We start from the raw sequence: 25,357 nt of genomic DNA on the forward strand, positions 1-25,357 counted from the left end.
GGGGGTGTATGTTAGTGTAGATTAGGGGGTTAACTAATGGTGGGACCTGTTGGGGAGGGAGGTGGTATTTGCACTGTGTTTATATTCTCATGTACATTGTATAAATTGCAGCTGTTACAATGCCAAAAAAAACCTCAATAAAATGTTTATTAAAAGAAGCAGCAAGGACCATAGCAGTGCCTTACCTTCATTCACATCAGCACCATAAAATCAGACAACTGCCCACAGTACATAACCACTCCAATTATACCTAGATTGGTTGACGCATTTAATTTATATCTAGTTTGGTCGGCCAATGCTCTTGGCTGTAAATCTGTTTTTATAGCTATTACGGCAGACTTTCATCATGCTAAACCAATACTTTCAACAAGGGGAGGGCTTCTCAGGATCATCCTTATCAGAGGCATCAATTTGAAATAAAAGTAACACAGAAGCAGGGAAAGCATTATTTCAAAAACAATTTATTTCTTATGCTGGCCTCTTTACTTGCTGAACCAGGTGTTTGATGGACTAGATCCTGTCCAATCTGCTCTGTGATATTATATAATCACAATATCAAATGCCATAATCTTTTCTCACAGTTTTCTATCGCTCCTTTGTCCTTTGTGACTAATTAGTTGACTTATCTTCTCAGCTGCAGTAGCTTTCAATGGCTGTATTAAAAATATATGCAGCACTATCTCTCTGCAGTTAAAACCCGAGCACTTGCAATTAATTTGAATAAAACAGAGCAAGATGTTCAAATTAGATAACTATTATTTCTTTGCTTCAGTAAAACTAATGCAGGTATTGAACTATTAATAAGGAAGAATCACAGTGTTCTCTTGACACGATGCTGCATCAAGTGAGAACATTTCAACCCCTGTCAACTCCAGAAGTTTCCAGCCATTTTATTTTCATTTCCACAGCTGCTTTGTTCTCCAGGTACAGAATTACAGAATAATACAATGCAGAAGAGGCCCTTTGTCCCATCGAGTGTGCACTAAACATGAAAACACCTGGCCTACCTACCTAATCCTATTTGCCAATACTTGACCATAGCCCTGAATGTTGTGAGGTGCCAAGTTCTCATTCAGGGTCTTTTTTAAGGATGTGAGGCAACGCGCCTCTACCACCCTCCCAGGCAGTGCATTCCAGGTCGTCACCACCCACTGGGTAAAAAAGTTCTGCCTCAAATCCCATCTGAACCACCTGCCCCTGACCTTGAACCTGTGTCTCCTTGTGACTGACCCTTCAATGAAGGGGAACAGCTGCTCCCTATCCACCCTGTCCATGCCCCTCATAATCCTGTACACTTCGATCAGGTCATCCCTCAGTCTTCTCTGCTCCAGCAAAAACAACCCTTGTCTATCTAACCTCACTTCATAACTTAAATGTTCCATCCCAGGCAACATCCTGGCGAGTCTCCTCTGCACCCCCTCCAGTGCAGTCACATTCTTCCTATAATGTGGCGACCAGAATTGCACACAGTACTCCAGCTGTGGCATCGCCAAAGTTCTGTACAACTCTAATATGACCTCCCTCCTTCTATTATAATCTGTGCCTCGAATGACAAAGGCAAGTATCCCTTATACGTTTTTCACCACCCTATTAACCTGCCCTTTTGCCTTCAGAGATCTTTGGACAAACCCGCCGAGGTCCCATTGTTCCTCAGAACTTCCCAGTGTCATGCTGTTAATTGAATACTTCCTTGTCAAATGTCTCTTTCCAAAGTGTATCGCCTCCTGCTTTTCAGGGTTAAATTCTATCTGTCACTTCTCTGCTAATTTGACTACACTGTCGATAGCTTCCTGTGTAACCCAAGTGTCGGACCCAACATGGATTGAAGTCTATGATCACCACCAAATAATTGCCAGATGGAGAATGTAATGTTGATTGAGAGAAAAGTCAGGGGGCCAGATTCTCCGATTCTGAGGCAAAGTGTGGAGCATCTGTGGTGTTTTACGTGGAAAAAAAAAAATCGGCGACCAGTGAGGGGCTAGCAGCCGTACTATATAAAACCCCCAGCCTCCACTAAATAAATGGCCGGAGAATGACTGAGTCTGTGGCCGCGCACGCACACATTGACGATCTGCAGCGGTCGCACTGTAAAACTCAGTGCCAGCTGTGCACAGAACCGACCTGCCGGATAGTGTCCCTCTGGCCACTGGCCACTCCCTGGCCCGCCCCCACCAGTCCCCCACAAGCCCTCACGGAGGCCCCTCCCAGCCGGCCACGAGCACGGCTCCCGCCCGACTGTGGCAACGCTGGACACAGTCCACAGCTGCCACGCCGGGTTCCCACAGAGCTGAGACCACAAGTGAACCGCGCCGTCGGGTACGCGGCCCATCGGGGGCGGAGCATCGGGATGGCCTTCAGGTGACTCGCTGAGACCGTCCCAACGGTGTGCGGTGCGCACCGTGATTACAACGTTTTGGAGGGGCAGAGCGTATGAAACCTGCGTCAAACAAACGCCGCCTTGATTTCAGAGTCAAAAGGGATTCTCCGCCCAATTGTTGATTATGAAATCGCCGTCTAGGGTCTATTGAAATATAAAGAGATACTAAGAGTTCACCAGGTACAAGTAGTGAGGCAGATTTCACCAAGTACAGAGTTTAATTTTCTTGTTTGGTGAATGTATAAAACATTTTAATTAGTTGAACTTGTGGTAGGATTCAATAACTATCTAATATGTTTTCCAGAAAGATTCACATGCGTCAATTGTGCTGTGTGAGATGGGTTAAAGTAAATTATTTGTCCGAGGATAATACATATTTTCAGGAAATTTTGGGAGACTGTAAAATACCAGAAGTAGCATTCAGTATTAATAATACTTGATCATCCGCACATCCGCACTAGGAAATACTGAAAATGTGACACAGGTATTCTTTAAGCCTAATAAATCTGGTATCTTGTTTCAAGGTTTCTGACCATTTTTCCACTGGAAGGATTTCGAAATAAGTTGCTTTTAGGTCATTTATTTTAAAATGGGCTAGCATAAGTTAAAAACCTTTGGGCTGGATTTAATAGGGCGCTGTGGTCTCCGATCAGCCCTCCCTCCACCTAGGCAAAAGGTCAGCGAGGAGCGTACCCCTGCTGTGAACGGGTGGCCCACAGACATTTAATGGCCGTGAGCAAATCCTGCTTCAGAGAACTGCTGGCCTCAATCAGAGCTGGCAGCTCTCCAGTATTGGCAGTGCCAACGGGAGCGCTGAACACTGGATTTTATGTGCCCCCGCCCCCATTTCCACCTTCAAACCCACCAGCAGGGAGTGTTAACTCCCGCCCCATTTTATAATCATATGTGGAATTCCTCATATGAAGATTAAGGAGTGAAATTAATCTTGGGCAGTAGATCAGGACGAAAAATTTAAATTAACAAGTGCTTTACAACATGGAAAATAGCTTTTCCATTGACTGATTGAGTGCCGATTCCTATTGCCAATTTTGCACTACTGTCTCCAATCTCACATTATCTATTGACCAACGTGACATTGATGGTGTGTTCCACAATAACCAAGCACAATAAGTAATTTATCTAATTTAAGACGTCTGACAAACGTCCACACCTATTATAGTTTGCCATGATGTGGAGATGCCGGCGTTGGACTGGGGTGAGCACTGTAAGAATTCTTACAACACCAGGTTAAAGTCCAACAGGTTTGATTCAAACACGAGCTTTCGGAGCGCAGCTCCTTCCTCAGGAAGGAGCTTCCTTCACCTGAGGAAGGAGCTGCGCTCCGAAAGCTCGTGTTTGAATCAAACCTGTTGGACTTTAACCTGGTGTTGTAAGACTTCTTACTATTATAGTTTGGAACACCCAATTCTTTTCAGCAGTGCACTGGGCCATCTGCTGAGGACATACTCATGGAGAGAGATGCCAATTTTAGTCACAAGCCCACTAGTGAATCGAGCAAAGAGAATCCGTTCCCTACCTTCTTGACCCCCGACCTCTCATTAATTGTGGTCAGAAGCAAAAGCATGGTCACGATCAGCCATTTGGCAAAATCCATTCAGAGGGAGACAAGATGAAGGCCACTGTTAGCGAAGATAGCTGGGCTCGTTCTTGCGAGAAAGAGCACCCAAGGAAACTTTTATTTCAGCTCGTCAAGGAGATCAATGTATGCATTTCTATTATTTGCCTTCTTCGTAAGGAGAGAACAGATGAATATTGGATTAAGGTGAGCTTTGCTGATAATTCTTATGCTCTCTATTCACCGCTTGTCTGTAAAATGCATCAACTTACTGGTTAACCATCTGGCTTTGTCTCAGCATTATCAGCCCACCCATCATAGGTATAGAACATACAGTGCAGATGGAGGCCATTCGGCCCATCGAGACTGCACCGACCCATTTAAGCCCTCACTTCCACCCTGTCCCCGTAACCCAATAACCCCTCCTACCCTTTTTTGGTCACTAAGGGTAATTTATCATGGCCAATCCACCTAACCTGCCCGTCTTTGGATTTTCTACAAAACGGTAGGTTTGAATTCCTTACAGAACACAGGTATTACTTTGAAGTTATCAAGCAGGCAGCACGGCAGCACAACTGGATAGCACTGTGGCTTCACAGCGCCAGGGTCCCAGTTCGATTCCCCGCTGGGTCACTGTCTGTGCGGAATTTGCACGTTCTCCCCGTGTCTGCGTGGGTTTCCTCCGGGTGCTCCGGTTTCCTCCCACAGTCCAAAAACACAATATTCAATTCAAATCATAATGGGACCCTTTTGAAACACTCCTGGGTTACACAAATACGTGATTAGATATTGGGTCATACAGGCGCATTATTCCCGAATGTAAAACAGTTTGCTCCAGTGACCAGTACGGAGGAATCCAAAAGCATATATTTGGGCCTGAAGAAATAAGCCCAGTTTCCAGCCATGGGTATAACTCTTCAGGTTAGATGATTATCATTGGATCACAGATAAATCCTATGAGTGACCCTGTAGAGAACAGCCAAAACAAAGCCTGAACATTGGATTCTCTCTCTCTCTCTCTCTCTCTCTCTTCCCCCCCCCCCCCCCCCCCCCCCCCCCCCCCAATAACCATCACTCTAATCGCGAGTATTCTTTACACATTTCCCCCCCTGTGGCCTAGAGGTATAGGTCACAGAACTGGTAAACCACAAACCGACTGAAATGCTCAGGGATCCCTGGCTCAAATCTCCTTCCCCCACCACCCCCTCCCCCGCCACAGTGGATGGTTTCAATAAAAAAAAAATCATCCTGTGGCAAACATGGGTGAGTCAAAGAATTTCAAGTGGTTTCTTCAAATTAGAGAGCGGTCTTTGAAAAGAATGTGAGTTGTGTGCAAAGAAAAGGCACAAGGAGAAAGGTATTTTCTAGTTATTTGTCAAGTACAGTGGACAGTGTGTGAAGAAAGCCTTGAAGGCTCGAGAGTTGTTGGGTCAGATGCGGCCTGTTTTTTTCAAAAATAAGGAAACACAATCTAAAAAGATGCTTTGGGTTGGAACAGATACATAGCTGTGCAGGCCTTCTGGCAACTCATTAGAACTGACATTAAGCCTGCGACAGAGTATCTGAATTTTATAACATCAATAAAATATGCCTCAAGGACTCCACGGAGCAGGATGGAAAAAGTAGTGCATTGGACCTAGTTGAGTGACTTCTACTCAATACTATCTGTGCAATAATGTAACCTGCACGGATGGTTTGGAAAATGTCCACTGCCTGATGTATTTTAAACAGCTCTTGTGACATAAACTAAATGCAGCCACAGAACACTTCTGAGTATTTCTGGTCACCTTCTGGATGAGGGAGAAATTCAGGAACAATTTAACTTAAATTCTCAGCAGGAACTAGTGGAAAACCGCAGCCATTCAAAAGTTAAAAATTGATGTTGCTCGGGTGATACTCTAAAATGGTATGATATAATCATTATCAGCAATCAAAAACTGTACGGAATTAAATGACGGCATTCTGAAAAAAGGTGGCAGTTCTCTGTGCTTCAGCTCAAATTTAAAAGCAATTCCCCGTTGATTCCTGAACATTCAAGTGTAATTTCTGTGAAATTAATTAGAAGTGAAAAGCAGAGTTATCGGGTTTTTTTGCCACTGTGAAAGTCCTTGGCTTCAGCCCCTCCTCCTCCCCCAAGCAGGCAGTGCAGGAGATGTCGAAAGGGCAGTAATTACTTGTAGCAAGAGGCATCCCAGCAGTTAATGTTCATGCGACTGTAGCAGAGCTGTGAACTCGCAGTGACACAGCCGCAATCGGAGCAGATTCTTAAGAAAGTTGACAATCAGGTTACTGTTGAAAGTTGGTGTACCAGTGCAAAGAAGCAGATCCCCAAAGCAGGGTACAATCTGAGGATAGATCTGGGGGCGGGGGGCTGGCAGTCAATGGAAAATAATAAAAGAAAGAGTGGGTGATTCACAGGGCAACAGCAAAGTGGTTAATTTTCCATTAAGCAGTGACTCTGGAAGATTTCTGTTTGTGCAATGCATGAACAAGATCCTTTGCGATGAGAATTTCTGCTCATGATTGTGAGGTTTCTCAGTGCTGTGCAATAAGAATGTTATTTCCTTTTCAAGGACAAATGCAGCTTGATCAGTTACAGGATAATATGCCTTTACCTCTGAGCTAAACAACGCGGACAAAATTGTGTATCTTGTGGCCGAAATAGGTGATTGCCAATCCTCAGCCCATATTACGCCCTGTCCAAAACCCTCCTCGATTGAAGCCAATTGAAGAGTATCTCCTTCTTCAATTGTGCGGACTATTCCATTTCCTACACCAGTTACTCATATGGCCTTTCTGATGTGTTCAATTTTCTCTTTGTCAACAGAACTAAATCAACTTTGGTGAATTTTAATACACCAGCTACCCCATTGTACATAAAGTAGCCCTCAAAAATGAGATTGCCGGGGCTAAATTTGAAACTGGGGCAAAGATTACGATGCCCATTGACCTACAGCATGTCAACTTTGTGCAGCAGGAGGAATTAACTGTGGAATTCAATGCCAGTAGTCAAATGATAAAAGACTACATTATGTGCTGCAGGACGTTCAATGACCTCGAACAAGTAGTCAAGGTAAATTAATGCACCTAGAAGTGTCATATCCTTTCAACAGCATCACTAGCCTCAGACATTGCTCAATAATCTTTATTAGCGTCACAAGTAGGCTTACATTAAGACTGCAATGAAGTTACTATGAAAATCCCCCAGTCGCCACACTTTGGCGCCTGTTTGGGTACAGTGAGGGAAATTCAGAATGTCCACTTCACCTGACAAGCACATCTTTCGGGATTTGTGGGAGGAAACCAGAGCACCCGGAGGAAACCCATGCAGACATGGTGAGAACGTGCAGACTCCCAGACAGTGACCAAAGCCGGGAATCGAACCTGGGTCCCTGGCGCTGTGAAGCAACAGTGCTAACCCCTGTACCCACATCAGTTACTCATCAGTTAAGAGTCATAGCTGACATTCATATGCTTCGCCGCACTCTCGGACACTAAGCAGCACTGTAGGTCTCATATCCACATCTCATATCATGATGGGGCAGGTTGGAAGAGGCGGAACAGTCAGTATGGTGAAACCATCTGGCTTGGGGATGGGTTTAAATGGGTGAGTAAGGCAATCTGGATCCAGCAGGTGTGTGGAAAGACACTTATTTCCTCAATCCAGCAGTGCTTGTTCCCTTTAAATCGCCGGTTGTCTTGAGGCCTGCCATGGCTAAATTTAAAATGGTGCTTAAAAATGAGGCATGTAGCCTCACTATTATATTTAAATTGCCAACCCAAATTCTGGGAACAGGATGGTTATCTGCCCCTAGCCCACCTCCAATACCTGAAATGGGCAGTTTGGAGTCGGGATTCAGATATCTAATATTTTAACACCCCATCCAACCCAAACCCATCTATCTTTGAGGTTTAAAATCGCCCCATGATGCTATGGCAAGGCCCACAAATAACATAATTATTGATATGATGATGTGAGTTGAGGGATGAATATTGACCAGTACGAATAGTGCAGTGACATCTTTGCATTTACCCGAGAGGGTTTGACAGGCCTGCAGTTTAACTTCTTATCTGAAAAAGATGGCACTTTCAACAGGGTAACAGTATTGCATTTGATTGTCAGCCTATTAAGCGGTGATGTTTTCTGGAGTGGAAGTTGAACCCACTACCTTCTGTGTCAGAGGCAAGAGTTCTACCACTGAGCCACATCTGAAACCTAACCCAGTTTGGCAAAGGCAGTCAGATTGGAAGATCCTAGGCTCAGATTTTAGTCAGTCCCAATAAGGGAACGACAGAGGCTTCCTGAGTCAGGAAATAGGATATTGGCCAGAATGTTTGCTCTAATTACTATCCAATAAACCCTGCTAGGATGATTGAAAATGGCAATCCCTCCTGCAGTCAAATAAAAGATCAACACTTGCCTGAAGCAAAATTGCCACTTGGATGAGATAATCGAGAGCCACCAGAGTTGTGAAATTATACAAGGAGACAATTCTTTCAGGAAGGGGGAGAGCCAAAACTCAAACAAAGAAGAAAGAACAAAGAAAACTACAGCACAGGAACAGGCCCTTCGGCCCTCCAAGCCTGTGCCAACCATGCTGCCCATCTAAACTAAATTCTTCTACACTTCCTGGGTCCGTATCCCTCTATTCCCATCCTATTCATGTATTTGTCAAGACGCTCCGTAAATGTCACTATTGTCCCTGCTTCCACCACCTCCTCCGGCAGCGAGTTCCAGGCACCCACTACCCTCTGTGTAAAAAACTTGCCTCGTATATCTTCTCTAAACCTTGCCCCTCGCACCTTAAACCTATGCCCCCGAGTAATTGACCACTCGACCCTGGAAAAAAGCCTCTGACTATCCACTCTGTCTATGCCCCTCATAATTTTGTAGATCAAAGAGAAGAAAAGATTATAGAACACCCTTGGAGACAGGAGTCCAGAGGTTAACCATGTGATTAAGATCATTCACTGTGTTCTTTCTCTTACTGCAAAGCTGACAAATCAATTTAACTTAGATTTTCCACTTACTTGAACCCAAATTAGGCCAATCCCTTGAACTGAAAATGGCAGCCATTCCAGATGGTATTTAATACAAAACATTGTTCACCATGAACTCTGATCCCTGGCCGCCAATTCCATCCCTCTCCCTGGCAACTGTCTGAGCTGAAGCAGACTTTTTGCAACCTTGCAGTCAAATCTGCGAGATAAGAGCGACTGCCCCTGACGTTATGGCAACATTTGACCCAGGGTGGCGATAAGGTGCCTGTGCTAAACTGGGGTTGGGGGGGGGGGGGGTCTAGCAGAACTCTCCATTGGTTAGTGCCACACCTAGCACAAAGAATCGTGGCTGCGGTTGTTGGAGGGGTCTCAGCCCAGAACCATTGCAGGAGTTCCTCAGGCATGTGTCATCAGCCAACCAGCTTCAGCTGCTTCATTAGTGACTTTCCCTCCATCATAAGATGAGAGATGGGGATATTTGCAGATGATTGCATAATGTTCATTACCCAGTGCAGCTCCTCTGATACAGAAGCAGTCCATATCTGCATTCAACCACACCTGGACACTATTCAAGCTTGGGCTGACTAGTGACAAGTAACATTTGTGCCACACACGTTCCAGTCAATGACACGTTCCAGCAAGAGATAATCTAAACATCTCATCTTCACATTCAACAGCATTACCATTGCTGAATTCCTCACCATCAACATTCTGGGATTTATTACTGAACAGAAATTTAACTGACCCAGTCATATAAATAACGTGGCTACAAGAGCAGGTCAGAGACTTGGGGCATGATTCTCCAAAATGGAGACTAAGTGTTTGCGGCGTCGTGAATGCCGCCGCGTTTCACAACGGTGCAAAACAGGCATGGGGATAACCGATTCTGGCCCCCAAAGGGGGCCAGCACAGCGCTGGAGCAGTTCACGCCGATCCAGTATTACATCCTGGCGCAGACTTGGGGCGGCGCCAACTCGCGCATGCGCAGTGGCAAAACGGCCACCGATGCATGCGTGGTACACTTGCGGAGTGCTCCAGCCCCAACGCAACATGGCGCGGGGGTTCTAGGGCAGGAAGCGGAACAAAGTAGGCCCGGGGGGGAAGAGGCTAGCCCGCCGATCGGTGAGCCCCAATCGCGGGCCAGACCCCCATCGGAGGCCCCCCCCCCTCCCCCAGTGAAGGAGTGATTTTCCCTGGCCCTCAGGCCGCCCCCCTGTGGGTCGTGGAGAGTTACCGCCGGCAGCGACCGGGGTGAGCAGCGCTGGCGGAATCTGCCATTTCCGCGCTGCCGCTCAGCTCTTCCGGGCCGGAGAATCGGCGGCCCGGCCACAGACACCAGCCTGCGACCGGCGCCGCGCCAAATGCGCCGGATCAAATGGCGCGGATTCTCCGCACCTCAGAGAATCGCGCGCCACCATCGGGGCAGCGTTGCGCCGATTCTCCGGCGCGGGGCTCAGAGAATCGCACCCTTGGGGAAAGTAACTCACCTCCTGACTCCCAAAAGCTTATCCATCACCTCCAAGATACAATGTGATGAAACATTTTCTACTTGCCTGGACGAGAGCAACTCCAATAACACTCAAGACATCTGACGCCATCCTGAACAAATTAATCAATGTGATTGGTACCCTATCCCCCACTTTAAACATTCGCTCCCTCTGTCATTTGTGCACAGTGGCAGCAATGTGTACCACCTATAAGATGCATTGCAACACCTTGCCAAGTCTCCTTTGATAGCATTATCCAAACCTGCAACCTCTACTGCCGAGGAGAGCAAGAGGAAGCAGATGCACAAGAACACAACTACCTGCTGGTTCCCTTCCAGCATCCTAACTTGGAATGATATTACTGTTCCTTCACTATCGCTGGGTCAAAATATAAGGACTCTTTAGGGATGGGAAACAAATGGTTCTGCCATTGATGTCCACATCACATGAACAAATAGTAACAAAATGATCCAGAGATGAACTTCCAACCAAATATCCATGCCATTACTGAAATGACCTACTTCCTCCATCCCATAACATGCCTGATACCACCCCTGCCTCAGTTTACCTGGTGCTAAACCTTCATTCTTCCTTTGTTACCTCTAGCCTTGACAATTGCAATACACTTCTTTTTTTTTTATAAATTTAGATTAGCCAATTATTTTTCCAATTAAGGGGCAATTTAGTGTGACCAATCCACCTACTCTGCACATTTTTGGGTTGTGGGGGCGAAACCCACGCAGACACGGGGAGAATGTGCAAACTCCACACGGACAGTGAACCAGAGCCGGGATCGAACCTGGGACCTCAGCGCCGTGAGGCAGCTGTGCTAACCACTAGGCCACCGTGCTGCCCTGCAATACACTTCTTGTTGGACTCCCATCTTTCACACTCAATAAATAAGTTAATCGATAGCTCTGTTGTCCATATCCTAACTGTCACAAAGTCCTGTTCACCCATCCACCGAGTGCACATCCTCCCAATCTCTGTTCCCTTCTCCAGCCGTCTAACCCTCTAAGATCTCGGTGCCCCTCCAATTCTGGCCTCCAGCGTATCCCTGATTTTCATCACTCCATCACCAGCCTTCCAGTATCTCTGCAATTATCTCTCTCTGCCTGGTTATCCACCATTTAAGCACTGCTTAAAAACTACCTTCTTTGACCAAGTATTTGACCATCTGGCCCAACATCTCCTTACATGGCTTGGTGTGATATTTTGTTGATGACACTCCCGTGAAGCACCTTATGGAACACGTTATTACTTTAAAAGTGCGTTACAATGCATGTCGTCTATTTGAATATACATACAAATGCACCAGCTGTTAATTAATGTTTAGGCTGCAACACACAATGTCAAATTTAAAGAGCGCTTACATAACATTGTCAAATAAACACCGTCCCATAATTATTCAGAATTTTACAATTCTACATTCCATATAGGTACAGGTAGTCATAAATTCACTGTTTTTATAATCGTCTAACCAAATGTTAATTTAGTAAATGATAGTCATCTGATTGAAGCCAATGTAATTTATCAGTGCTGTTCTAGTTAAACAAATAAAATACAGTAACAGAGAAATGCCTCCACATCAAAGCATTATTTAATGTATTTAACACATCAGCAGGAAAATCAAGTTCACTCTCACTGATGAGGAGAAAATACTGCATTAACAGTAAAATGAATTGTGATAATAGAATAGGTAAAATCACCAAATACAAATGGTGGGATCTTCCGGTCCCACTGACTGCACACCCGCGACGCGTGTTTCCTGGTAGCTTGGGGTGGATTCACTGGGAAATCCCATGGGCAGCAGCGGAACCAGAAGATCCCACCGCTGGCCAATGGGACGCCGCCTCCCACAGCTGAGAAACATGCCACAGGGAGGCCAGAGAATCCCAACAAAGGTATACAGCATTTGCGATGAATGCAAGGACATTCCACAAGGTAGGAGTTGCTACCCTTGCCCTGGTCTCCCACTCCCTCCCTCATCCACAAAGGGCTGGTCTTCCCTCAGTGACTCAAGTTACTACTCAAGTTATTACCTCAGATGTCTGTTCACTGCCTTTCTCATCTAAGAAAGACCTGCACTTATATCACACTTTTCAGGACCAGCAGACATCTCAACGTACTTTGCAGCCAAGGAATTACTTTTTGAAGTGCAGTTACTGTTGTAATGTAGGAAACACGGAAGCCAATTTGCACAGAGCAAATGCCCACCAACAGCAATGTGATAATGACCAGATTATATATACGATAAGACATAATGAGCACAAATACCTCCATCTTCAATGATGCTGGAGCCCAACACATCAGTGCAAAAGACATGTCTGAAGAATTTGAGTGGATGAACCATCTCAGCCTCTTCCTGAGGTCCTCAGCATCACTGATGCCAGTCCACAGCTAATTTGATTCATTCCACATGGCATCAATAAATAACTAAAGGCACTGGATGCTGCAAAGGTTTACTAGGCCCTGACAACTTTCTAGAAATATCACCGAGGGCATGTGCTTCAGATTTAGCTGCTCCCATGGCCGGGTACATCTAACATTGGTATTTACCCAGCAATGTGGAAAATTGCCCACGTACCAGGTGGTACGTGGTACAAAAGTACCAGGTAATTACCATCCCCATCAAGAGAGAATCTAACCATCTCCCCATGATAATCAATTATATTACCATTTCTGGATCCTCTACTATAAACATACTGGAATTTACCATTGACCTGAAACTGATGTGGACCAGCCATATAAATATTGTGGCTACAAACGCAGGTCAGTGGCTGGGAATCCTCAGTGAGTAACTCACCTCCTGACTCCCCAAAGCTTGTTCACCATCACAAGTCAAGACTGTAGTGGAATACTCCCCACTTGCCTGCATGAGTGCAGCCCCAACAACCCTGAAGAAGCTCGACACCATCCAGGATAAAGCAACCCACTTGATTGGCACCCAATCCACCACCTTCAACAGCCATTCCCTCCATCACTCACTGGAAGTGTCAACAGTTGGTTGAATGTGGAGTGTATGACCAGTAAGTTTGCAGATGACACAAAAATTGGTGGTATGGTAAATAGTGAGGAGGAAGCCTTAGATTGCAGGGCAATATGGATGGGTTGGTCAGGTGAGCAGAACAGTGGCAAATGGAATTTAACCCTGAAAAATGTGAGGTTGTGCATATTGGGAGGACTAACAAAGGAATACACAATGAATAGGAGGACGCAAGGAAGGGATCTTGAGGTACATGTCCTGTGCAGCAGGACAGGCAGCTAAGATGCTTAAGAAGGCATATGGAATACCTGTCTTTATTAACTGAGGCATAGAATGTAAGAGCCGGGAGGTTATGAACGAGCTTTTAAAACACTGGTTAGGCCACAGCTAGAGTACTAGAGTGTGCAGTTCTGTTTGCCACACTATATGAAGGATGTGATTGCCCTAGAAAGGATGCAGAAGAGATTCATCAGCATATTGCCTGGGCTGGGGCATTTCAGCTATGAAAAGAGGCTGGTTAGGCTGGGGTTGTTTTCCTTAGAAGAGAGAAGGCTGAGGAGGAACCTGATTGAGATGTAGAGAATTATGAAGGGCAAAGATAAGGTAGATAGGATGAATTTATTTCCTTTAGTAGAGTGATCAATAACCAGGGGCATTTAAAGTAAGAGACAGCAGATTTAGAGCGGACAAAAGGAAAATCTTTTCGCCCGTGGGTGGTGGGAATCTGGAACTCACTGCCTGAGTGGGTGGTATAGGCAGGAAGCCTCACAACATTTAAGAAGCATTTAGATGAGCACTTGAAACACCACAGTATAAAAGGTTATGGAACAAGTGCTGGAAAATGGGATGAGAGTAGCTAGGTGCTTGATGGCTGGCACAGACACGATGGGCCAAAGGGCCTTTTTCTGCGCTGCAAAGCTCTATGACTCTACGTCCATCTATCACATGCACTGGAGCAACTCGCCAAGGCTCTTTTGACAGTTCCTTCCAAGGTAGCGACCTTTACCGCCTGGGAGGACAAGGGCAGCCGATGCATGTGAACACCAGCACCCTCCAATTTCCCTTCAAGACCCACAATATTCTGACTTTGAACAGTATCATCTTTCCTTCACTGTTGCTGGATCACAATCCTGGAGTTCTCTCCCTAACAGCACTGCAGGTGCATCTACACCACATGGACTGCAATGGTTCATGAGAATGGCTCACCATCACCTTATCAAGCACACTTAGGACCAGCCATTTCTGCTGGCCAAGCCAGTGACGTCCACATCCCGTGAAAGAATTAATTAAAAATGTAGGGCGGAATTCTCCGCTGGGTCCAAAAATCGCGGAGGCTGTCGTGAACTCGGCCGAGGTTCACGACGGCCTCGGGGCCCGCTCCCCGCACCTAATTCACCCCCACCCAGGGGGGCTGGGAGCGGGTGCCCGTCATTCCCGGCCGTGACCTCGTCGCGCCGGAAATGACACCCTAACGGCGCATCTCTGATGTCATCTGCGCATGCGCGGGTTGCCGGTTCCAACCCGCGCATGCGTGAAAAACGGCGAGCGGCGATTTTTCCGAGCCGGGGGGGGGGGGGGGGGGGGGGAAATCGCTGGGGGCGCCGGGGGGGCATAAAAAATGTTGGGAGGCCCTCCCACGATTCTCCCACGCCACGTGGGGAGCGGAGAATTCCGCCCATGGTAATCTGTTTTTGTGATACTGCTTGGATATCACAATGGATAAACAATGGACATGTCACCAAGGATATCTCAATTGATCTTCTTTTAAAGAAAGTTAAAGGCCTCAGTTTAACATCTCATGTGAAAGATGACACCATCAACAGTGCAGCACTCTTTCAGTACTGCACTGGAGCCTTGGTTTTTGTGCTGAAGCCCTGGAGTGAGACCTGAATCCGGAACCTTGTGACTTAAAGAGGGCAGGCTATTGACCGAGCCATGACTGATAGTAACTGAGTTCAGGGCACAGTCCATCTTGGGATAAAGTTGATGACGTCCGAGGTCCTGCTCCTCAGTGGTGCAGCTTTGCGATGTTGTCTTTTGTCCCTGCACCAGGGTTCCAGGTTCATATCATGGGTTCAATATTAAATTCACCATTCTGGTATAATGAGCTGCTTTATTCTACGTAATAAACCTGAAATTTGCTCAGTCGGTAAATGATCAATGTGGCAATGCAAGTTATTCAGAATTTTTTTCCCACAAGAATAAATGTGGAGCCCAAATGGTTTTTGTGAAAAATTATATAATTTTGCACAGAGGCAACTGTGTTCTCACTATTCCCTTGCTCTCCTTCCAACAGCAAAAAGCTGGAAATTGCGCATTTACCATAATTGAATGATTTCCACACCCCGCCCCAAAATTAATCACAAAGTTGGCGCGCATAGCATACATGGTAACAAGTCACGCATTTTTTCCGAGCAAGTGGACCTCACAGTTGGTCCTGCTGAGGTGAATTATCTCAAAGGGTTGGGTCCTATTTTTTAGGCCCAGAGTGAAATTCAGGCCAGATTTTAGTTTGCTTGCCAGGGATTACACAAAGGATGGGAAATCTTGCAAGGACACAAGGAGACTACAAAAGAAATTGCTGCCTGGAAGAGGTTTAATCAATGCATCCTGCACATTGTTCTGAGATTGAACTGGGTGAGGGCTTTCCTCTGAGGCCAGCCAGCTGGGGAGCACAAGGCTTGAATCAACCAAAGAACTCAGCCAGCATCATAAGTAGGATTTCATCTAAAACCTGACTTTGATCCTCAAAGTCTATGCATGCGAGTTGATATTTTATATGATAATATATGTAAGAGATAGACAGCGCATGAATCCTCCAAGATTGTGGCATTCTTATTCAGAATCCCCAGCCTGCCACAAATGACAACCATCACTGACAATTGGCCAGTCATGCTCCTGGGAATAATGGCATTTTGAGTGCAGTATTATGAAAGTCTAGGTGTATAGTCTACATAGGACATTTATTCATGAAAATTGGAGTGCATATATTTGGGGCATGTTACATTTGGAAAATTATTGTAAACCCTCTATTTTGTTTCTAAATTTAGAGTACCCAATTCATTTTTTCCAATTGAGGGGCAATTTAGCATGGCCAATCCACCTAGCTTGCACATCTTTGGGTTGCGGGGGCGAATCCCACGCAAACACGGGGAAAATATGCAAACTCTACATGGACAGTGACCCAGAGATAGGGTCGAACCTGGGGCCTCGGCGCCATGAGGCAGCAGTGCTAACCGCTGCACCACCATGCTGCCCATAGTAAACCTTTTATTATACTAAAAAGACAATTTATGTTACGTTACAAGATATATCTATGGTGGAGTAGTTAAGTGAAGAAAGTCATTAGTTATGCAAAATTTAAACATAAATGAATATTAAATTGGAGTTTTCAGGTACAGAAAAACGCGATGTCCAATTAGCCTGAAACTGCACAACACAATGCAAAAGAACAATCCCAGAGAATCGTCCAGTCTGTGTACATCATCTACTCCAAAGTGTGTTTCAATTACCTCTTAAACAAGTTGGTGAATTCATTATGGAATGAACAACATGAGTTAATCACAGTAATGAATATTGGATCATGAAAATTTAGTCATTACTTCCTCGACATGCTTTAATTAAAGACCAGACTGAAGTCGTTCATTCAATTACAAATGATGCCTTTTGTCAAGGGGAACGAGAAATTAGGTTCCTAAATGAAAAAAACGGCAACATATGTGAGACCTATTACAATAATTACCGAATTCATGGATTTGTTTATAACACCGAGAATGCTTCACAAATTAAGGAACGCAGCCAGATTTAAAAAAAAACTCGACGCAGTCAAGATTTATTGCAAATAAGTGATAAAGAAAGTTTGTAGCTCATCACACCAGACACAGAAAAATAGTTCCGTGACATTTTAAAGAGGTTTAACTTCCCATCAAAGTTCCTCCTCAGTTGACTCGCAATACAAAATATTTGGCTAACAAATTGAAGCATTTATAAACAACTTGAAATAAAATGTATTTTGCAAAGGAAGTGAGAAGTATGAAGTTATGCTGGGCAATAGTTAGTGCAGCACCTGTACAAGGTAAGAGTTGAGATCAGGCTTAAACTTAGATTCGTAGCTGAGGACAGACCCAGAGAAAGACAGAAACAGGCAGCTTAAGAGATTTGCAGAGCCAGAGGGAGAGACTATTGTCAGAAAGACGACTCATGGAAGGGTCTGGGGAGGCAGATAGAGATACAGGAAAACAAGACATGGAGACTTGAATTAACAGTAAAAAAACAGGAACAAACAGGTTGAGCTGAAGTGGTGCCACAGCAGACCAGTTGAGCAATTCCAATGATAAATTGATCAATGTGCCAATAAGAATATTACAGGAATTAACAAATGTCTGAAATTGAAGATTGAGTAAATTTCAGATTCAGTCATTTTGAATTCAGAACTCTGGACAAAACTAATCATCAACTGATCATTCGGCTATGCATAAAATCAAAGAATTGCCATTTTAAGCATCTGAGCCAATGGGGATACATCTTAAAATCTTCAAACAAGAGAGGAAATAAACAGAAATGGATCTGGCTAATCTGTCCTAGTTTCTTAAAAATACTGGAAGATGTATTCATGGAATGCAGGGCAATGAATGTTACCCTGATATTCCAAAAATGGACTTAAAGTATGAATCTTACATTTCTACACATATTGACGACCTAATATTATTGCAGGAAAAACATATGATAGAATTAACTAAACTCATTTGAAGATCACAGAGGTTGCAAGACGTATTAGGTTATCCTGCAGATATCTATTGGAGTTCTTCAAAGAGTTAATGGAATTGGTGGAGAAGAGTTAATGGCATTGGTGGATAAGAGTTAGCCAGTGGACAGCATTTACTTGGATATTCATATGAGAAAATTAAAGTTGATGAGCTAAGTGAAAAATCAGATGGCAAGGAAGCATACCATGATGTGTGAAGGAGTAATAATGGGCGCGATCTGGATCCTGCCCAAAATGAGCAGGACCCAAACTTGCGGAGTTAAGTGAGTTGAAAAACTCTGTGATGCCAGTCGAATCAGCACCCTGGATCTGCCAGCCTCACCGAGGAGACTCCAGTCGGCACCATTTAGCATTGGTCCCCACAAACAGGGACTAGGAGGAACGGCACTTGGGGGTGCCTCCCAGGTGATCGGAGGCCCCCGAATTGTTGGTATCTGGGCAGAGTAGCATAATGGCACAGCGGATACTACCCGGGAGCCATGGTACTGCCACCTGGGCACCCTACCAGTGCCAGCTGGGTGCCAGAGTGCCCAGGTGGCACTGTAAGGTTGGCAAGGGCACTGCCAGGGTGCTAGGATGGCAGTGCCAACGTGCTAAGATGGCATTTTCCCACACTGAGGATCGGGCCCAGGGGTACACTGCTGGTATGAGGTGGGGTGTAAGGGGGGAGTTGTCAAAAACCGCCAAACAGGTGTGTTGGAGCATTGTGGGGATCCCGGGCCGCATGGGAGGGGGGGGGGGGGGGGTCAACAGATTGAGGCAACATTTTTAAATGGCACCCCAATCTCTTCCTGCACTGAGGAGCTCCTCTTGTCGGAGCTCCTCAGTGCTGGAAATGCAACTGAGTACGGCCTCAGCAGCGTGTTCCCCATTGAGGCCCGAATAAAAAGTGCCGTTAGATAGCAGAGTTATTCCTGGTGCTACAAACTCTACATTGGTTGTGAAGAATTTTGAGGCGTCCTGAAGACGTGAAAGATAAACCATTAACGATACCTCCTTCTTTCTGTCTGAAAAGTTGCTATTAGTTGCAACTCATAATAAATTTGGAAGATCTCCAGCATTTGTCAAAGAACATATATGACATGTTAAATAGGTTTGAGCTACTTATACAATAAGACAATATGGCTGCTGCAACTTAAATATATTCGGGAGGTTTTCCATGTCTCAGCCAATATTGTCCCCTCCAGCCCATAATTTCCATACATTCAGTTTGTAAATGAGTAAATTGTGGGATAAGGGGGTTCTCCAAGCATCTTCTAGAATTGTTGAAACAAAGTCTTATCTATAATCTGACAAAGGGAGACGCCATATTAAATTTAAGTCAGTCATAGTCTTAGCTTATTACATCTGAATTATTGCTAGCTGACCTCGTAAAATTCCTCTTCTATTAAAAAACAATTTGTTGCAAGACGAATACCGAAGCAACAAATATCTGCTACTATTGTAAATCAACTCATCACACTGCACAATGCGTAGTGAAAGAAGAAAGAACACACTTCTGATTTGCTCCAGTTTACATTGTGCCAAAAGCATAATGAGAATTATCTGTCATCCAGTTTATGTTGGCAAGCAAGGCAGAACAGTCCCAAAATGTACAACAGTAGGATTCCTGACTGACAATATGGACACCACATTTCCTGGATTCCACATTTGAAACAAAGCACACTTCTGGTGCAAGATTCCTTCTGGGACCCATTTGAAGACCACTCTGTGTAGATAGGTTTACATTTATGGACGTGCCACCACTTCCACTCGATCAATTTTTATGTGTCTCTGTTTATGTTGACTAAGATGCTGTTCTCAATTCCGCCCACCCATAAACCACCAGCTCTCCCATTTTAGGCATCACATGGCGCAAATTACAACCAACACTTTTGTTTTCTTCTTCGCATCATATACACACATGGTGTGTCACATCAGAAAATTAATTAATTACAGCACAGAACTACTCCACTGAGAGATGGTGCTGCAAATGAGCCAGCAGTGCCTTTAGGCTAATTCAAGCCAGCCTAACTGCATGCACTGCATAGGCTGAACAAGAAATGCACCCAATTGCAACATTAGCAACAAATAGCAGGGAATCAATCTGCCACCTGCAGTGCGTCAGGCACTTAAAAGTGAGTGAAGTCACAAAGTCAAAAGAAATAAAATATATCCCTTTCATTAATACAAATTTGGCAATTTCTTCTTCAAATATTTAAAAAATATTATCAACTAAATAAATCGAGGGCTATGATTCAGTATATTACGAACATTCAGTTAATATTTTTAAATTTTGAATGCAAACTATTAAAATGGTCATTTCAAATCTTGTAACATTTGCCATTTGAGCTCCAGACAGTCCTGTAAATCAAGCACATACCTATTTTATTTTTTAAGGGGCAACCATTAGCCGTGCACATCTTTGGGTTTTGGGGGCAAGACCCGTACAGACACGGGGAGAATTTCAAAACTCCTGTGTGGACAGGAACACGGACTGCAAGGAGGAGGAGGAAACTGACCACAGCACCGTAGTACAGGGAGTTGTTCCAAGTGGGGGGAGAGAAAAGAAATGTCATCGTAATTGGGGATAGTATAGTTATGGGCATTGATACTGTTCTCTATGATCAGGATCAAGAATCCTGAAGGTTGCACTGCCTGTCTGGTGCTTGGATTCGGGATATCTCATCTGGGCTGCAGAAGAACTTGGAGTGGGAGAGTAAATATCCAGTTGTCATGGTCCACGTAGGTACCAACGACATAGTGAGAACAAGGACACACATTCTGCTAAGGGAGTATGAACAGCTAGGAGCTAAATTAAAAAGCAGAACCAAAAAGGTAATAATCTCTGGAATACGGAATACTACCTGAGCCACGAGCTAATTGGCACAGGGTCAATAAGATTAAGGAGATAATTGCGTGGCTCAAAGATTGGTGTGGGAGAAAATGTGTTTCAATTGATGGGACATTGACACCAGTACTGGACCTGCTTCTTCTGAATCTGCTGGGACCAGAGTCCTGGCGAATCGCATAACTAGAGCTGTAAATAGAGCTTTAAACTAAATAGTGGGGGGGTGGGGTTGGGGGGTGGGGTTGGGGGGGGGCAGTCAATGGAGGACTGAGGGTGTTGTACCTTAATGCTCCGGAGAGTATACGAAACAAGGTAAATTTAACTTGTTGCGCTCATTGAAAATGACCGGTACGATGCTGTGGGCATCAGAGACGTGGCTGCAAGGGATCAGGGCTGGGATCTAAATATCCAAGGATATGTGTCCTATCGAAAAGACAGGCAGATGAGCAGAGAGGCGGGGTCGCATTGTTAGTAAGGAATGAAAATAAATCAATAGCAAGAAGCGATATAGGATCAGAGGGCATAGAATCTGTGTGGGTAGAGTTGAGAAACTGCAAAGGAAAAAAGACCCTGATAGGAGTTATGTACAGGCCCCCCTAGCAGTAGTCAGAATGTAGGGCAGAAAACAAACCAGGAGATAGAAAAGGCATATAAAAAAGGCAATATTACAATAATCATGGGGGACTTCAATATGCAGGTGCACTGGGAAAATCAGGTTGTTAGCAGCTCCCAAGAAAAGGAATTTGTGGAATGTCTATGAGATGTTTTTTTGGAGCAGCTTGTGGTAGAGCCCACGAGGGAAGAAGCAATTCTGGATTTGATGATGTGTAATGAGGCAGACCTGATTTTAGAATCCATTATTAAAAATGAGATTGCAAGCTGGGAGCGAAGAGTGGGCTGGAGCCGGGTGAAATGTTGAGATACATGCAGGTTCGATATTTTGCCAGGAAAGAGATACAGAGCTTCCCGGTGGAGCCGGTCTCCACCTTGCTGGAGGGGTGCTGACAACAGGAGGATTGGAGAAGGGGGTAGTGTCGGTGGTTTATGGGGTTATTTTGGAAGAGGAGAAGGCGCCACTGCAAGAAATCAAAGCAAAGTGGGAGGAAGTTGGGAGAGGGTATTGAGGAGGGGTTCTGGTGTGAGGTGCTCCGGAGAGTGAACGCCTCCACCTCGTCTGCGAGGTTGGGGATGATACAGCTGAAGGTGTTATATAGAGCGCGCACCTCATGAGGGCGAGGATAAGCCGACGCTTTGAGGGGATAGAACATTTGTGTGAACGTTGCGGGGGGGGGGGCGCAAATCACGTCCCAAGAACAAATTTTTAGAAAAAGTAAAACCCCCACTCAGCCCCAGGATTTGTGCCCTCTGGCCAGATTGGTCATCTGACCCTCCGTGAACTCACCCCCTTAATGATGACAAGAAGGCTTGCAGCTTACTGAGAATTGTCTATTTTATAAGGCCTTCACTTCAACTGAAGCATCCAACTGACAGCACGGTAGCATTGTGGATAGCACAATCGCTTCACAGCACCAGGGTCCCAGGTTCGATTCCGGCTTGGGTCACTGTCTGTGCGGAGTCTGCACATCCTCCCCGTGTGTGCGTGGGTTTCCTTCGGGTGCTCCGGTTTCCTCCCACAGTCCAAAGATGTGCAGGTTAGGTGGATTGGCTATGATAAATTGCCCTTAGTGTCCAAAATTGCCCTTAGTGTTGGGTGGGGTTACTGGGTTATGGGGATAGGGTGGAGGTGTTGACCTTGGGTAGGGGGTAGGGTGCTCTTTCCAAGAGCCGGTGCAAACTCGATGGGCCGAATGGCCTCCTTCTGCACTGTAAAATGCTATGTAAATAATCTATGTAAACTCATCAAAGAAACAACAGGCATGCCACGTAAGAGACTGAGACAATCATCAATTTAATTGCTTTGTTTTACCTTCATTACCTGATCCGTGTGTGTGTGTGACAATGCGCGCAAGTTTAGTAAGTGAGATGTTCTGTCTTAAACATCCAGGGAAGTGTGTGAGAATTAATAACATTTTCTTTAAAAGTCACAAAAAGCTTGCTGCTTGGATTACTCAAATTGGGGCAATTACTCTGAGGGTCAGAAAACACATACCATTCAAAAACAAGCATATTGATCATAGGTGATATATAAAAAAAACACGATAAAATACATTTTGTCCATGACACAGGAGTTTCATACTATTGGTACTATATTAATCTAGTAATTTGTATTTGTGTAGCATTTAGACTACCATTAGCAATGCCTTCATTCAATTAAAAGAATAAATAAATCATTCCAACTCATCTTACCTGGGGTCGGATTACTTTCTCGATATTTTTCAGTGCCGTATCTGGGGACGGAGGTGAGCAGTCCGGGGTGGGACCTGTACTTTTCCCCTGGTGATTACCCTCTGGTGCAGTAATGGTCACTTGTGGTGCAACTTCTGCAGATAAAATAAGTTATTAAAATATATTTGAACCATGTCTTCATCAGCTTTGATTACTTTCTCATGTCATTTTATTTTCTTAATAAGAATTCTGCAAAAGCACTTTGAAAATGATTTATTGTCAGCTGTTAACTAAGCATTGGTTTTGCAAAATGACTCTTTTCCAGACTTGCAATGCTCAAAGATAATTCCTAACATAATTTCGCTGTTATGATTTATCATTCATCTTCCAGTCTATGATCCTTTATTCATCTTAAGTACTATATAATGCATCCCCCTATATTAAAGAAGCACATTTTTATTAAGATCCCAAATACTCATCACACTCAAAAACAGAAAATTAATGGAGCATGTGAGTTATAAAAGAATAAACTGCATGCAAGATCCTGAAGGTAGATCATTTTTGGAGGTTTACAGACTTATCATTGATTTCCACATTCACTTTCCAGCGCTAACATATTATCTATGTCATTAACCCTAATAAAATGATAAAAAGAGTACAAGGCATATCAGAGAAGAACATTCAACCCACTCTGTTTATTTGATTGCTTGGCCTGAGTGCAGGACCAGCTCAGACTATTTTTGGCTGCCTCTTGTTGGAACTCTCTACTCTTTGGCAAAACAGGAATTTACATTTTGAATGCTTCAAAGGATTCTATTTTCATCATGCCAAATAACGGTCAACACCTATAAGGCACTGTACCAGATGCCAAACCAACTGAAGAGAATGAATATCTGGGCTGGAATTCTCCAGCAGGTGGAATTTCCCAAAGGTGTAGATTGACTTCAAAGGGAAATTCCATTGGCAAGCAGCGGGAATCCCGACGCCAACGAATGGTGGGCCGCTGCGAAATACGTAGCTGGCGGACCCCACCACTGATGTTTAACTGCATAACTGGTTATAGGGATAGATGTAAACTAGGATGATCAAACATTCATTGAGACATATTGCGTGGGAAGGGGGAGGAGGAGGAGGTGGGGGGATAGGAGGGACATACTGACGATGAAAGGTAGCATTCCAAAGTTGAATAATGGAAGAGTGAGAATGGATTAATGAACTGGAATTTTGTTTAATGACGTTGAAGTTCCTTGTGAAGACTCATCTCTCAAATTGTTTGGATAAAGTTCACAATGGCCTTGATTGTACATGTGGACGCCACGGTAGCACAGTGGTTAGCACTGTTGCTTTACAGTGCCAGGGTCCCAGGTTCGATTTGGCCTGGGTCACTGCCTGTGTGGAGTATGCACGTTCTTCACACACGTTCAGTGTGGGTTTCCTCCAGGTGCTCCGGTTTCCTCCCACATGTCCTGAAAGACGTGCTGTTAGGTAATTTGGACATTCTAAATTCTCCCTCCATGTACCCGAACTGGGGCTGGAATGTGGCAACCAGGGACGTTTCACAGTAACTTCACAAGTAACTACTTGTGACAATAAAGATCATTATTACTATAATGTAAAGAACAGTCTTGGTGGACATTTCATGTAACCTGCTTTTTTAAATTCTTACAATTAAATCTCTAAATCTTATATCTGTGTATGTTCAGAAACTTACAGGTTGTCAGTAATAATCAATCACCTGATTAGAATTTATTTCAACCACGTGATAGATTATTGAATCTTTCTGACATTAACACTTTCTACTGATCTCTGAAGGCAAAGGAACCTTACATGTTTCCATCTCTAAGGCCCCAGATAGAATTGGAACCTATTTGTCTAAAAGAAAAAAAAAATTGCATTCATGTGGCATCTTTCACAATTTTGTGATGTCCCAAAACACTTTCTAGGCCAGTTAAGTACCTCATGACGTGCAGTCATATAGGAAGCGAGGCAAACAATTAAGGCGGGATTTTGCAGCTCTTCGCACTGAAAGGATCATCTGGTCTCGCCGAA

General features: G+C 44.5%; 1 protein-coding gene across 14 annotated transcripts in view; it reads right to left on the reverse strand.

Annotated features, from left to right (window-relative positions):
* Nucleotides 1-25,357, reverse strand: part of anks1b (ankyrin repeat and sterile alpha motif domain containing 1B) — a 1,080,298-nt gene that overhangs the window by 264,484 nt on the left and 790,457 nt on the right. For all 14 annotated transcript variants that reach the window (XR_005462295.1, XM_038811308.1, XM_038811309.1 and 11 more), the window contains one exon: nucleotides 23,330-23,463. Coding sequence is in view for 13 of the 14 variants with exons in the window: in XM_038811308.1 (XP_038667236.1) it covers nucleotides 23,330-23,463 (134 nt within the window). In the remaining variant the exon portion in view is untranslated. The remainder of the gene's footprint in view (nucleotides 1-23,329; nucleotides 23,464-25,357) is intronic.

Source organism: Scyliorhinus canicula, chromosome 11 (genome assembly GCF_902713615.1).
Source record: "Scyliorhinus canicula chromosome 11, sScyCan1.1, whole genome shotgun sequence".
In the NCBI taxonomy this organism is placed as follows: domain Eukaryota; kingdom Metazoa; phylum Chordata; class Chondrichthyes; order Carcharhiniformes; family Scyliorhinidae; genus Scyliorhinus; species Scyliorhinus canicula.